The 16,557-nt window shown below is 41.8% G+C and overlaps 1 protein-coding gene across 1 annotated transcript in view; it reads left to right on the top strand.

The window, feature by feature from the left end:
- Positions 1-5,692: 5,692 nt before the first annotated feature.
- Positions 5,693-16,557, top strand: part of LOC308307461 (kelch domain-containing protein 3-like) — a gene marked incomplete at both ends in the record, with an annotated part of 97,176 nt that continues 86,311 nt past the window's right edge. Inside the window, one exon of the mRNA XM_080752725.1 lies at positions 5,693-6,663. Coding sequence (XP_080608851.1) covers positions 5,693-6,663 — 971 coding nt within the window. The remainder of the gene's footprint in view (positions 6,664-16,557) is intronic.

Here is a 16,557-nt window from a genome sequence, read left to right as displayed (position 1 = left end):
CTTCGCTTTGCGTTTCAAGCTTGTAGATCTGCTACTTTTGATGCTTTTGTGTGACGCTGTATTGTGATCAAGTAGGGTGTTCGTTCGTTTACAAAAAAAAAAAAAAAAACACTAAGTTAGAATATGGAGATACGATCGTCACTGTCGGTATCTCCAAGTTTCAAAATAGCCTTCCTTCTGAAATTAAAGCCCTACTTCAGCATACAAGAGTGCGGTGCGAGGCGCTGTGTGCTTGTAGATCGGCTATTTTCACTACTTTAATTTTTTTTAAAGGACAACTTTGTTTTTTTTACAACAAGGGTTCATATTTTATATAGTAATTAGATAACATAAAAGATGAGTGTTGTAAATGTTTTCATTTACTGCTTTCTATCGTTTTAGAGATTTTATATTTTGATTTCAGTGGGTGCGTACAAGTGCGTACAAGTGGCTATATGTCTTTTTAGACACAATAAGCCCATTCCCAAGATGCACTGCAATCTTTCATGGGCAGATGTGACTTATTGGGGCTAGTAGTGTTAGTAATATTGTGTCTAAAAATACATATTTATCCACTTGTACGAATGCCCCCCCCCCCCCCCCCCACCCACTTAAATGGCTAAAATGTGCTAAAACGATAGAAAGCAGTAGGCTAAATTAAAACATTTTAACACTCATCTTTTTTTTTTAAATCTAATTACGATTTAAAATATGAACCATTGTAAAAAATCTAATTTGTCCTTTAAAATAATAATAAAAAAAGGAATGTTTTTTTTTGTTTTTTTTTAAGGTTTCCACCCAACAATGACGACACACATGACTGTTGAGTGTGCATGGGATGAACCAGGGTGTTATGTAAGTGTGGTGAATGCTGTGCTTGGTTCAGGAGCATTAGCTGTCAGATCAGCCGTCTATAGAACGTTATGATGATGTGCTGCTTGGAACAAAAGCGGTGCGACTGGCTGTACCAGTGTGTTGCAGCAGTGAGCTGCTGTGGTGGGCGGGTGTTGATTAGAGCTCATCGCTGTTCATTCTTAAGCAATGAGCTGAGAGACCGAGGTTGGCTTTATGGTTGTCATGTTGAATTCCATGCCTTTTGCAACTTATTTAGACCCGCCTGAGGCCTATAGTGTTTTCTAGGCCTCAGTGTTTTCTGGAAAATACTTGAACAAAATGTTCAGCTCAAAGATTATTTCTCAGCATCTGTAGCAGATAAAAACATGGAATAAAAACATTTTAAAGGACAACCTTTTTTCTTTTCTTTTTTTTTCTTTTTTTTTTTACAACAAGGGTTCATATTTTAGATTGTAATTAGAGAAAAGAAAAGATGATTGTTAAAATGTTTTCATTCACTGCTTTCTATCGTTTTAGCAATTTTAATGATTTTGATTTCAGATTTCAGTGGCGAAATATGTCTTTTTAGACACAATAAGCCCGTTCCCAAGATGCACCGCAATCTTTCATGGGCAGATGTGACTTATGGGGGCTAGTAGTGTTACTGTAAATAGTAATAAAGACATCGCTGGTTTATTGTGTCTAAAAAGACATATTTAGCCACTTGCAAGCAGTAAATGAAAACATTTTAACACTCATCGTTTCTTTTCTCTAATTACATTCTAACCCTTGTTGTAAAAAAAAGAGTTGTCCTTTAAAACAGTGGTTCTCAACCTTTTCAGGCCACGACCCCCAAAATCATATTTTATCATATTGACGAGCATTATGAGTTGAGGTATTTCATTTTGTATAACATGGTTCTATTGTGAACCGTTACGAGGCGTTGTGAGCATGTAGAATCTACATGCTCACAATGCCTCGAGGCCCTCGACGATCGTCTATTTTTCACAATTTCTGCATCTAGTAGTGAGAAAACAATGTTGCACATTAGGTTAATCATCTGGGTTGAGAATCACTGCTTTAAAACTTATACCGTTGGCTTTTGTTGATAATTACTTTTATTTCTTCTTTCATTCCAGCTCATTCAGCGTTCACCACAGCAGATCATCTGTTCCCATCTACTGTTCTCTTCATCTTCCTCGGTCACTCCAGCAACCTCAGGCACGTGCACACATAGACATCAAAGGGAGCTTATATCAGTCTGTAAAAAAGTGCCCTCTCCAGACCATAAATGCAGTTTTTCTTTCCATGCCATAGGCCTACCTGAATGCTGCATTCAAGATAATTGCCTTTGCCAAACTCTCCTGAACTTGAATGCAGCATCTTATGTTGAAAGAATTGCCCTCTCTGTGTAGAAATCCATGGCGTTACGCCACATCTCCTCCAGTATTGACTTGATTATGCTTCGTTCAGTGTGGTATCATCACACACCGAAAATATTATTCAATATTTTCACCAAAAGGCCCTTTTAGAAATGTCTGCAGGGGCCTCTCTAACATTCTCTGCACGTCCCTGATCAACCTGCATGTCCTCTCTCACCGCAGCCGTGAACCTTCCTCTTCCTCTTGCCTGGCAGCTCCATCTTCAGCATCCTTCTCTCTTTGGCACAAGCAGTCCTCAATGTCGTGCAGCCAGGTACTGTAAGCACGCACGCACAGCACACACCCCCACACACGCCCTGGTCCTTAACTTTTCGAAAATTAAATTACTATATTCCTGCTATTTTTCCCTTGATGGAAGATCTTTTAGACAACATAAATCAATAGGTCACCAATATTAAATGCAACGTGAGGCCTGCCAAGGTACTGTAGGTAGGAGTCGGCGGAATGGGCCAAGGAACAAACGTACCAGGACTTGTTTTATCACAAATATGTTGGCAGTGTGCTTATGATTTGGAGAGCTGTTTGCCTTACAAGCACAGAAGCAAAGTATAAAAAGGTTCGACAGTACCAAACCAAGGCTGTGCAATGCAATAATCAATAAAAACAAATTAACCGTCAGCGATGCACACGCCAAGAATGTGTCTTCGTATTGGGAAATGAGTGCGTACAAAGTACTGCTACAGTACTAAATTAATACAAATAATCATAAAATGTTTTTGTATATCGTCTGTCGGGTAGAAACCTCATATGTCCAAAAACAGTTACTTCTCAGGATTCAAATTCAAAAGCATCAAACGTAGCAGATCTACAAGAAAAAGCGTTTCGAGCTTGTAGATCTTTCGAGCTCCGTAAATATGCACATCTTTCCACCTAACATACGGTAGGCTATGTCACAGACAAAATATCAGTTTCCATCAGAACTGACTGAAAATAACTTGACGTTTAACCACTTGATCACCTGCATCCCTATTCTGGGGGGGGGGGGGATCTGCAAAAATAGCAGATCTGTAGATCGGCTGTTTTTGCCGAAGAGAGTTGGCTTTAGATGGAAAAAGAATCTCATCAAGTACAGTGCAAATCAGGTCTGTTTTACTAAGTAATATTGATGTAGTGATATTGATGAATTCCAAATATTATCATATTATTCTGCAGCACCCCTGGACTGGCATAACAGCACACACTTTGGGAACCAATGCAGTAAACACTGATGTGCTGATGGGGACTTAAGACTTTAGATTACTGGAGATTACTCCTTGAAGTAATTCACTGCCGTGTTCACTGTTCACTGCAGTCAAAGCCTTTAGTGTTAGCTTCAAGCGCTTTGAGTTAGACACAGTGACGATCAATCAGGTCCCTCTTTCTCGCCAAAGTCTTTATTTCAGGAGGCTTAAAGCCATGTCAAATCATGATCTTGGCTGGGAAGGTTGGCAAAGACTCAACGCTGAGTCTGGGCCAAAATAGATGAATGAAATAACATGGCAGTCGAAGTGTGCAGAGGTTTTTGTGGGGACGCTAAACAAATATTATATGGGGCCCAATGTTTTGGCCTAAAATGAAACCAGACACAGGATTTACAGTAAATGAGCAGGGAGACCAAATACAACCACCACAATTGTATAAGTTATATTACTGTATATTATATGTACTGGATATGAATTTATGATACATAAATGTATGACCCATGCATGAGGCTCATATCACCATAAAGTTATGTGAACTACTGTCTTACAGTACAGGTCATTGCAACTGTGGGTTGCCCTGACTACGAGATCATTATACTGTATGTCACTGCTAGTGGAAACTTACTAGTGAAGAACCTATTGTCTCTGTTGTTATGATCTGTGAACCAATCAAAGACTTCCACCGTTCTACCGTATTCTTTTATTACTGTATGTCTAACCTCCATTTTGAGAGAGAGAGAGAAAAGCTGCCACAGTGCAATGGTATACAACAATGTATTGATATAGTCCTTTGGCTGTCCCTGAGTCTTATTTGGTTATGGATTTATTCATCCATATTTATTGTATTTAACAAAGATGCCTAAGGGCAAAAGGCGAGGTTGCGTCATCTGTCTTGGTCATCTGTCTTGGCCATATATGGGAGAACAGGAGATTTGCTACCAATCCAGTTGATGTGGAGTTGATGATGCCAGTGTTGGTCAGCTCCGTATATGGAGATCCATGACATCAGGGATCTCTATGGGCAGGTCAGCCATAGACATTGAGGTCAGCTATAGAAATTGAGGTTAACATGGTTAACTGCGACCTTCGGTCGCAATTAACACACTTTGCCAAATAGATAAATAAAATACAAATAAATAAAATAAAAACGTATTCACAGAATAAGTTACATAATTGCTTCACAAGTCATATTTTATCATTTCAAATGCATAAGCTGCACGACATGTTGCATTGTGACGGGGTCTGGCATCCACCATCTAAATGTCACAGTAAAAGATTAATTAGACCAGGCAACGTTTTTCCAATCTTCTGTTGCCCAAATTGGGTGAGCCTGTGTGAACTGTACCCTCTGTGACCGGTTCTTAGCTGACAGGAGGAGCGGCACCTGGTGTGGTCTTCTGCTGCTGTAGCACTTCTGCCTCAAAGTTCAACATGTTGTGCATTCAGAGAACAAGTGATTATTTTTGTTTTGCCTTAACCAGTCTGTCCATTCTCCTCTGGGGCGTTTTCCCCCACAGAACTGCCGCTCACTGGTATTTCCTTTTTCTTTTCTGCACCATTCTCTAAAAATCCTATAGGCTACGTATATTATTGTGCAAGAAAATCCCAGTATATCAGCAGTTTCCGAAGCCTGTTTGGCACCAATAACCAGTTCAAAGTCACTTACTAAATAACCTTTCTTCCCCATTTTGATGCTCAGTTTGAACTGCAGCAGATTGTCTTGACCATATCTATTCTACAGGCTTAAATGCATTGACGTTGTTGCCATGTAATTGCCTGACTAGGAGGAACGCGCAGTTGGACAAGCGTGCCCAAAAAAGTGGCCGGTGAGTGTAGCCTATATGTGACACATACGTTTAAAATCACATTTCTGTCAGTTTGAATAACGTCATCAGGCTAAACAACACAATGTCGTCAACAGCCATGTCCTATAAAATGAATCGTCAAATACACAAAATGTCATTCAGCAACTCTAAATAATGTTTCTGCCTGACCATACCAACTGCCCTAAGAAATTTGCACAGGGATTCCCATGTCTTCTGAAGTTACTATTGTTCCATTTTGCCACATTAGTGTATATATATCAACAGGCCTCGGTGTCCTTAACAACCCATCTTCTCCACTGATTGGCCCAGACATTGTCCGACTACTTTACGGCTGAAACATAATACCGGTCACAAAGATAGGCCTCCGTTCTACCAAGCTAAGACTTGGAAACAAATCTATTTGGATCCCCGTGGGGCTGCTGTGTGAGGGATGCTGTGCTGGACGGTAAATCTGGAAGGAGGACCGGAGGGAGACTGCGGTGCCGCCGTGACAGTGGGGAACAAGGTGTATTCGTTCGGAGGGTACGAGCTGAAAGACAGGGATCAGATCGCCGTGCAGGTCTTCAACACGGTGTCGTTGCACTGGACCAAGCTGCCCCCGGTGGCGAGTGGAAGAGAATGTCCCCCCGAGGTTCCCTCCACCCGTGACGGCCACACGGCCGTGCTCATAGAACGCATCATCTACATCTGGGGTGGTATCAAGTACTCTGGGCAGTACTACTGCGACCGGCTCTACGCATTTGACGTGGACACCCACAGATGGGTCAAGTCCCAGGTGTCCGGGACCGCTCCGGAGGCGAGGTACCACCACTCGGCCTGCGTCTTGGGGAAGGTCATGTATATTTACGGGGGATACAACAAGCTGAACGTATGCACCAATGACATCTACAAGCTGGACAGGTTGCTGGCCTGGTCTCTGATCAACTCCAGAGGCACTCCGCCACCCGCCTCGTCGTGTCACTCCGCCACCGTCATCGGGACGAGGATGTTTGTGTTCGGTGGCCAGTACGAGAACAACGACGTCAGAGTGTTTGACACAGAGACCGACCACTGGCTGAGCACGCCTTGCGCACAGCTTCCGGAACGACGCTGGGGTCATTCGGCATTCGCCCACGCTGGAGAGCTGTACATATTCGGGGGCCAAAACCACGTCATGAAACAGTCCTTCAACGACCTGTGGAAGTTCAGCCCGGAGACCTTCTCGTGGAAGACGGTTGAGCCCACGGGGAAAGGACTGTCTCTGAGTTATAGGACGTGCTGTTGCATGGTGGGAGATCGTATCATTGTCTTTGGAGGATGCAAAGGATGCTGCACACCCGCTGACGTCCTGTACATCTTGGATTTACATCCCAGTTTGAAGACCTTGTGCAAGCTAGCGGTTATTCAGTACGATCTGGAGAGGTCGGAACTTCCACACGACGTCAGATGGGAACTAGCAGCCATGAGTAGGCTACCAACAGCACCTGTTAGAAAACTAGACAAAGAACACGATCTGGATAAGTCGGAACTGGCAGCCATGAGTGGGCTTCCAACAGCAGCTGGGAAAAACCTAAAACAAAAAACTAAAACTAAAATTAAAACTAAAACTAAAAACAAAACTAAAATCAGGCCACAAAAAGGAAACATAATATAAATAATAATAATGACTCTCTGTTATATCAAAAATATTCAACGTTCAAGTGAGAGAGAAACATGTGGATGTACTTCCTTGGCCTATACTCACAGAGTACTCAAGGAATTTGGTGCTAATCGGCACATCAGCTGGTGTGGTCACCCCTCAAAGACACACAAAGACCCAAGATCACAGTTTCTCTGCTCCCATCAGGGGTTCAAATAGACCCCTATGGCAATAGTTCTCAAATCTAGGCCCCCCCAAATTTATATGTAAAACTAGAACTGCACTCTGTCGAGGTGCCAACTTGCGCCTTGCCTACTTGTGCGCAAGCAGAGTGTGCCATGAGGTGCACTCACCACTGGCATCACCACTGGCGATGCCAGTGACATCACCCCTGGCATCACTAGGAATGCTGGTCCCTCGTTTCCTGTTAATGATGATGTTGCTAGAGATGCTGGTCCCTGATTGGGCTGCGGTCTTAAACAAGAGTGGACACGACATACATACCCAGCCGATCGCAGTACTTGCGCGCTCTGCTGGCGCAAGTAATAAAATATGGTAAAAATGATTGTGACGATATATTAGCTCATTTTGCTTGGTTCCCCTTTGTACCCCCTCAAGAACCCATGCGGGTCCCTGGATGCCGCTTTGAGAACCAATGCCCTATGGGACTGTAACTGCAGTTAGGTTAGGGTTAAGGTCAAGGAATCTGATGGGTAACCATATCTGCAAACAAAACTACTAAATGGATAGCATTCATATGCTGAAGGCCAGAATCCAACCCTGGACCAATGCAGATATTATTAGGCTATAAAAGCAAGGAAAAAACATTATTATTTATTTTTTTTACTACGTTTATGCATTCAGTGATGTCGAGAAACAGAAATGAGGTTAACCTCAGGATAATGAATGAAATGAATGAATGAAAAGCTTTATTTCCAAAGTAAACAATGAAATCAAACAATACTACAAATACATGTTCGAAAAGGACTAGGAAGAAAATCGTATCTAATCCCTTTCTTCCCCAATCCTCTTTTTTTATATAAGTAAATGTGGGGGGGGGGGGTTATTATACAATTACACCCCCAGGCAGGGACGTGCAGAGAATGTTAGAGAGGCAGGGGCTGAATTTTCTAAAAGGGCCTTTTGGTGAAAATATTGAAAATAGCAGACCTCCAAGCTTGTGAGCTTGGAGGTCGGCTATTTTCGGTACTACCACACACTAAATTAAGCATATGATATAAGTGAATACTGGAGATGTGGCATAAGGCATGGATTTCTACAAAGAGCCCTCAATTCCTTCAACATACTGTATATGATGCTGCATTCAAGTTCAGGAGAGTTTGGACAAGGTAATTCTCTTGAACGCTGCCTCCAGGTATGGCATGGAAAGAGGGTGGTTTCGTTTCTTTCAGCATAGTAAAAACTGCATTCATTCTGGAAAGGGCACTTTTTTACAAACGGATAAAAGGGCAGGGGCTCAAGCCCCCTTTGATGTCTACAGTATGTGTGCGCGTGCCTGCCCCCAGGACAAGACGCTAGAATGTCACATGACATGATGTACAAGTACTCCCCCTGTACGTGACACTAGTATGTCCCAGGGACTGATCGACCCCCATTCCAACCCTTGAGGCGGGGTACCATTTTTATAGTCTTCCATATGATCCGCCAGGGATTGAACCTTGACCTCCGCCTGAGCAGGTGGACGCTCTACCCACAAAGCCACTGAGCTGGTAGGTCAGTTTTAAGCCAGTGTTGGAAAAAGTATATTCTCCACAGAAAGTAAGTCAGTGCGCCGTGGAATCCCATGAAGTGGAACTCTTTTAAGAGAGACGTTCAACTATCAGCCAAAAATCTGCACATAAAACACAACACATTGAAGTAACTGCCCCCAAAAGCCAAACTCTCTCACCTCGCTATGCTAATAAATGTGGTCGATTTCGTATACAACTCTTCTGTCACACTCCTGGCACGGTCTGCTGTGCTGTGTGCTCAAGATCCAACGTTTTTTTAAAGATAAACATCACAGATAGAATGCATACGTTTCCCTAAAGTCCATGGTTTGGTGTGCCTCTCAACAGAGGTAAAAATCATGTTTTTCAGCGTTTTGCATCCATCTGTCAGCTCAGATAAGACATGCGTTTAAAGAACTGGAATTGAAGTAGGCTACTTGATGTACTTTTGATACATTTTACAGTTTGAATTTGGGCATTTCTATGCAAATCAAAGTTACAGGCTTAGAAGAGATTGAAAGAGAGAGACAGAATTGGCCTAACATTTGCCTGAAATAATTTACAACTCTTGTGTAGATGTAACAATAAAGAAATCTTGAAAGTTTTTTGTCTATAATAAGAAAGTGAACCAAAATACATCAGTCATAAACCCATTAAAACCGGGAAAGCGTACAGTAGTATGTGTAACCACTTTGAGCATTATTTTATACTTTGGGTTTTCAAAAATAGCAGCTATACAAGCTCATGGCGCGTCATTTTTAACTCAAATCTTTGCTTCTAGACTGGGGGTCCCTGGAACAAACTATTCTGAGATGGGGGTCAACGGCCAAATTCGTATCATTTTTGGGGTCGCTGACATGGAAAATCCACAGATATTGCAAAATATGTTTTTGAGAAAACTGTTGGGATTTAGAAGACATTCTTAGAATCGTCCTGGGGTCCTAATGTGTTAACGATCAGTGCAAACTTCCAGCCAGTATATGGCTGTTGTATAGTTTTGTTTTGGATGTCATGTGAGCTTAACAACCCATTTAGACCAGGAACACATTATTACGCATTATTACTTTAACCATTATTTTATGCTTTAACTATTGAGAAATAGCAGATATACATGCTGTGCAGCGAGCTTGTAGATCTGCTATTTTTGAAAAATTTGAAAATGTGTGCAAGTCTTTGAATATTTTTGACCCGATTCTATAAATGTCTTCTAAATCCTTCTAAGGTTTTTGAAAAACGTATGTTTCTACGTCAGTGGTTCTCAAACCTTTTCATGTCAACCCCCATCTCAAAATAATGTATCAGGGACCCCCCAGAAGCAAATATCTGAGTTAAAAAATACATATACATTCAAAGATTTGCACAAATGTTCACAACTTTTCAAAAAATAGCAGATCCACAAGCTTGCAGCGTGGCACTCGGTGCTGCACTGTGGGCTTGTATATCTGCTATCTTTCAATAGCTAAAGTATACAATAATTCCAGGCCAGCTTTGGTTACTGTTTCCTGAGATTATGATCTAAATTCAGAGTAAAGAACACACATATGAAACAATAAGAGGCACAAACATTTCCAAGCAACTCATCCCACCAAGGAAATCAAGTCTGCAACACCGAATCCCTCTGCCGCCGGCCCACTGCCTCTAGAAACGCAATTTATCCATCGTCACAATTTGTTTTTGATGGTAGGACATCGTCTCAAACCGAGGTGATCAATACAGATTGAGAGGAGCGACATTGGATAGGCCCATTCTCACACAGCTTACTTCACAGACAAAACTCTAGACGCCGTTTTAAGTTTCGGATATCATAAGCAGTGTAATAATATTTTATTATCGATTCGGTTATGAATAGTTGAATATGATGAGAGCAGCTATCAAAGCTCCTCTGTTTCTTCCTCTCCGTCGGTCTGGTTGTGTGCAGGGGAATTATCTGTGGGTTTATTCACAGCAGGATGAGAGGGCTTGTCTAGTTCAGTGACCCAAAATAATCATATTTTAACTGGGGACCCCTCACCCTGACGAGCACTAAGAGTTGAGGAATTACATTTTGTATAACACGGTTCTATTGTGAAAATAGCGCAGATCTACATGCGCATGTAGATCGGCTATTTTCACAATTTCTGCTGCTAATATTTGACGGTTTGGTCAATGTTTAATTTATCATTTTAGACGTATTAAAAAAGTCCTTCTTAATTGTCACTTTAGAAATGTGCCGATACCCTCTCCTCTATACACTTAAACTTTAAGTTGGTTTGTTTACTGTTGAGTGAGAAAACGATGTTGCACATTAAGCTAATCATCTGGGGACCCCCCAAAATAATTTGAGGACCCCCCTGCGGGTCTCGAGCCACAGGTTGAGAACCACTGGTCTAGCTCACTGCTTTTAAGCAGTGCTTCTCAAGCCTTCTCGTGTCAAGGACCCCCAAATTACTGGGCCACAGACCCCAATCAGAAACTATTTGTGCCAGTGACCCCCATGCAAGATCTGTGGTATTATTCTTTATTTATATAAGATGTGTAGAGTAGTTCTACAGGCTAACAACCAGTCATGCTAACAACACGTCACAGTTTTCTAATTAAACAGATTTTTGATGCTATGGTTTTGACATTAATTAATTTGGCTGGGGACCCAGCAGTATACTTGGCTGTACATCAAATAAGCGAAAGAAAGAAAGAAAGAAAGAAAGAAAGAAAGAAAGAAAGAAAGAAAATAAAAATGCAGATGTGACACGTTTTGAGCTTGACTGCAATTTTCACCAGAATGTTCATCGTATTTACCTCAGTTTGTTTCTATTTTTGTACCAATGTTCCATATTCTGACATTCCCAGAAGAAGGGAAGGCTAGGGTTCATGTGGTTTAATAATACAGGTGGAGGCATCACTCCTAATCATTTCTTCATCTGTCACATTTATGGATTTGCGTCTGGGTCTGAATGACTCGGTGGAGCCATGGGAAAATCAACCCTGGAGGTTTATTTACACACACACAGAGAGAGAGAGAGACTCCCATTAGACATGCCTCACATGCCACTCCTCTTCATTTGGCTCATAGGCCCTTATCAGCAGGGGATGGGGGAATTGGAAAAGGCTTTTGTATGCCAGGCAATCACTGCTGTTTGTGATTCCACTGAGAGCTGATCTGAACAATAATAATAATAATGCCTATCAACATTCTGCTGCCACTCATTCACCTTTCTGCTTAATGCTTTGAGTCAGCATTTTGAAACATCCTCAAAAGAGGTTTCACGTCAAATGTACCTGGTGAACAAAGACCTATTTCTTCTGTTTAACCCAGGGGTCTTCAGGGTCCGCAACCCCTATTTTTAAGACATTACATACATTGTCTGCTATATAAATATTGCCAATCAATGCATCTATTGACTGCTAATAACCCCAAATCACAATTATGTCTCTCTGTACAGACATGACATTGTCCGCGTTTTTAGTGTAAATCTTTGAACTTGACTACATCTTTATAAATAAATACATAATTTAATCTGGAACATAAATATGTAGCAATTCATGTTTGGGGACCCATTCATTCGGTTTAAAGTATATTTGCAGAATCTGTGTTGTGTGTGTGTGTGTGTGTGTGTGTGTGTGTGTGTGTGTGTGTGTGTGTGTGTGTGTGTGTGTGTGTGTGTGTGTGTGTGTGTGTGTGTGTGTGTGTGTGTGTGTGTGTGTGTGTGTGTGTGTATACACAGGCCTAAGTATGGGGCCTATAAATGAAGACTCAAATATGTATGCCTACTGGCCTAAGTATGTTTACATACACACATTTTTAAGACATTACATACATTGTCTGTATATAAATATTGCCAATCAATGCATCTATTGACTGCTAATAACCCAAAATCACAATTATGTCTCTCTGTACAATATGAAATGGGTCTCATTGCGACTTATAAATGAAGACTCAAATATGTATGCCTACTGACTACACTTGTTGTGGTCACCCTATTCAAATAGTTTTCATTCATTTTCAAGAATAATGAAAACAAGGTCGTAGTTTGTGGAGTTTTTGTTGAGTATTGCATCTGTCTCTTAATCTAAGTTGTGCTTACATAGATTGTGTTATTGTGATTAGCATTATTGCCAAAGTCAGGTTTGCAGAAATCCACCAGAATGCCCATTCAAACAGACTTTGAAAATACAGCATTTTGCTACTACCGAGGCAATTTCAAACGTTTCATTTTATTTTATTTTATCTTATTGTGTTCATTATATTTGTTGTTCTTGTTTTGACGTAACTTCAATGCAATCCCAAGGTTTAAAATGAAGGCTGAATGTATGAATGAACACTGAGTGCGTATAGCTTTCTCATTCAACACATCATGAAACATAATAACGACCCCAAGGCTGATAGAGATGCCTCTGCCTTCTAATTACAGGCCGTCAGCCTCACAAAACTTGACGACTCGGTGGAATAATTCTGCCAAACTTCTTTCTGTGTTTCCAATTGTCTTAGAACTCAACTTTACGTGGCCAGACCCCCCAATGTGGTGAAAAGTGCATGTGAGGTTGTCTTGTCTGTGTGTTTTTGCTTCCCCGTTGTAAGCTTCGAGCTATATTATGCATGCAGCTGATGTCTTACTTAAGCCATTATTGATGTTGTTGTGAAGCAGTTGTTAGTACTAATAGGATAAGTGTTTGAAAATATTTACATTTGACCAATAGATATATGGGTAAGATATACAGTACAGTAGAGAAGTGCTTTGGTGAGCGATATTTAACTGTTAACAGGAACAAATTTACAATTTAGGCATTTAGCAGACGCTCTTAATCCAGAGCGACGTACAATAAGCAAGGCAATACATCAATGCATAGAAATATCAATCAAGACAAAAATAACGTAGATAGACCGAGCACCTAATCAGAAGGGGTGGGCAATATAATCGATATAGCAATACATCACGATAGTTTATTTGCCAATACTGTATCGATAGTTTGGGCAGTAGTATCACGATACTTATAAAAATAAAATAAGTTCCCATGCATAGGAACCAATGGTAGAAGTCTGGTCCTGATACTCCGCTGCGTCTAGATGTCGCTGTACTATAGTAGCTACTTCCCCTTCGCATGGTTCAGTGAGTGAGGTCTCTCGAGAAAATGGCTGCGAAAGACGAAGACAACAACATTAGAGCAGCGCCTTCAGCTTTTAAAGCTGATATATCGCAATAGTATCGCAATAGTATCGTATCGCAAAGATTTGCAATATATCGTGGTACTATTGCATCGTGACCCAAGTATCGTGATACGTATTGCATCACAAGATTCTTGCCAATATCAGCCCCTACTAATCAGTAAAACAGTGTATAAAAACCTAATATATCTATCTAGCTTTCATGTATGGTCATTGAGGGTAGGCGAGTGCTACGGTATGTGTTATATGGGCTTAGGTGGAGTCTGAAGAGGTGAATCTTCAGGCCACTGTGTAAGCTAGGGAGTGAGTCTGTTGTGTGACAGGGAGTTCATTCCACAGTTTGGGGGCCAAGAGGGCAAATTGTCTAGGACGAGTGAATTTTTGACCTGGGTTTTTTAGCGAGGGTTCTGTCAGCATCCCTGTGTTGAACGGAGTGGGGTTCTGCGTGAACGGGTGGGGTTATAGCGGTTAATCAGGCTTTGGAGGTATGGAGGTGCCATACCTTTGGTTGCTTTGAAGGCCAGCATCTGTGTTTTGTATTCAGTGCGGGCACCAACCGGGAGCCAGTGGAGGGAGCGGGAGGGGGGAGATGTGAGAATTTTGGATGGTTGAAGACCAGTCGTGTCGTGGCATGTGCACACATAGACATAGCTTGAGCCCCTGCCCTTTTACCCGTCTGTAAAATGTGCCCTCTCCAGACCATGAATGCAGTTTTTACTATGGTGAAAGAAGTGCAAATGCCCTCTTTCCATGCCATACCTGGAAGCATGCCATATGCTTCAGAGAGGGCGATTCTTTCCACGTAAGATTCTTATGTGGAAAGAATTGCCCTCTGTGTAGAAATCCATGCTGTACGCCACATTGCCTTTTTTTATGCTTAGTTTAGTATGGTATCAGGTTCTAATAGCCGACCTCCAAGCTCACAAAGTTTTCAATATTTTAACCAAAAGGCCCTTTTAGATATTTCAGCCCCTGCCTCGCTAACATTCTTTGCATGTCCCTGACTGTTAACTCTTAAAATGTACAAAGACACGGTGGGCACAGTTGGTAGCTAGAAGGTCCTGGGTTCGATTCCCGCCGGGGTGGGCGCTGTGGGCGCTGGGGTCGTGTTTCCTCCTCCGTGTCATCAGCGCCCACACCCTAGGTGTGGTTGGCGAAAGAGCCTTTCTGTGTGGAGTTTGCATGTTCTCCCCGTGTCTCCTAGGGTAGATACCCCCACAAAAACATGCAGTAATCCTGGTTTCTATACAGCCTTCAACACTGGCCCAATGCTCATTATTTAGGAGGAAAGAAGCTTAGAAAATGGAAGCCTCAAAAAAGAAAAGGAAAAAGAAAAAACTCCAGGGCTGTAACGAAGATAGCTACATTGAGCACGATGAAACTAGACTGTCTGTCTGTCTGTCTGTCTGTCTGTCTGTCTGTCTGTCTGTCTGTCTGTCTGTCTGTCTGTCTGTCTGTCTGTCTGTCTGTCTGTCTGTTAAACTAAACCACCAGTAGTTCTCAAAGTGGATTCCAGGGACTCTGTGAGTTCCTTTAGGGGGTGTCTGAATGAACCCATACAAGTGTCTAACTCTGACAGTAGGCTATACAAATGGACAGGGGTCCAATTGGTTCCATTTGTATACTGTCAGAGTTAAGGGGAGAGCTTTGAATTTTAAAGGTTTGAGTAACATTGAACTAAACTGTCTGTCTGCAAAAAAAGAAAAAGAAAGAAAAAGAAAAACTATTTATTTTATTTTTTTCCTCTCAGCCTTTGTGTTTTTCTCTGTTTTCTCATCCCGACAAGGATCAATAAATACTGTATCTCTCCCCCCGCCCCCTCCCCCCCCCAAAAGAAAACAACAACACAATGACAAATGTCTTGCGGTTAATTTACAGCGCGGCACCAAGATAAATGGCCGAGTCATTCTGTCGTCCATGTCGTCTGTGAAGCAGAAAACCATCCTTCATCGCCACGTCTGGGGATCGAGGGATGTGATTGACAGGTGAACCCAGTAGGTTTTGTCCTGGGGGGGGGGGGGGTCCGCATGGAGTCCGCGAGAACGGTGCGCTGCAATGTGAAGCTATCGTTCTATAAACACGAAGTGGTGACACTTCTGCTAGGATGAAAATAACAAGGATTGGTCCGCAACGTTAATATTAAAGGGATATTTCACTTTCAAAAAAAACTTTTAATTTGCTTGATTCAATATTTAGATATTTGATGCAAATGTTAGCAGGCCCTCCTCCTCCTGGGCTTCTCCCCATGCACATCCATTGTAACTTCAAACTCCATTTTAACCATGATAGATTAATTAAAAACACAAAATATTTTTTCTGGTGACTCATACTACCCTCCTAATACGTGAGCAGGCCGTGTTTTTTCGATAACCTTTTTCATTTATTTTTGATAATTTTTTATTGTATTTTCCATTTTCCCAAATAATTTTTTCTTCTTTTTCTTTTCTTCTTTCTTTCAGACATATTCTAAATATTGTCTGTCAAAAAGTATTTATGTATCTATATTTCAAAAATAAATAAAAGTGGTAAAAGATCAAATAAAATAAAACATTGCAGACTTTCCTATATATCCTCCACCTCATTACACCGTGTCCACAGGACATAGATAACTTCCAAGAGGCCGTTGGTTGTCCTTCTCAGAGTCCGCGGGGGGAACGTACTGTATACAGTATAGAACCACGTGTCCAGGCCACCATGCACGCCTCTTCCTATTTTCTGCTGGTGCCTCTCTCTCTCTCTCCACGCTCCGCTGGAGACGAGAGGGTGTCTCGGCTCCCAGGGTTCCCTCACGCGCTGGAGTCGGGCTG

The sequence above is a fragment of the Nannobrachium achirus genome (assembly GCF_963921795.1).
Source record: "Nannobrachium achirus genome assembly, chromosome: 22".
In the NCBI taxonomy this organism is placed as follows: Eukaryota; Metazoa; Chordata; class Actinopteri; order Myctophiformes; family Myctophidae; genus Nannobrachium; species Nannobrachium achirus.
Note: the sequence above shows the minus strand (reverse complement) of the source record. Positions and strands in the feature narration are given on the sequence as shown.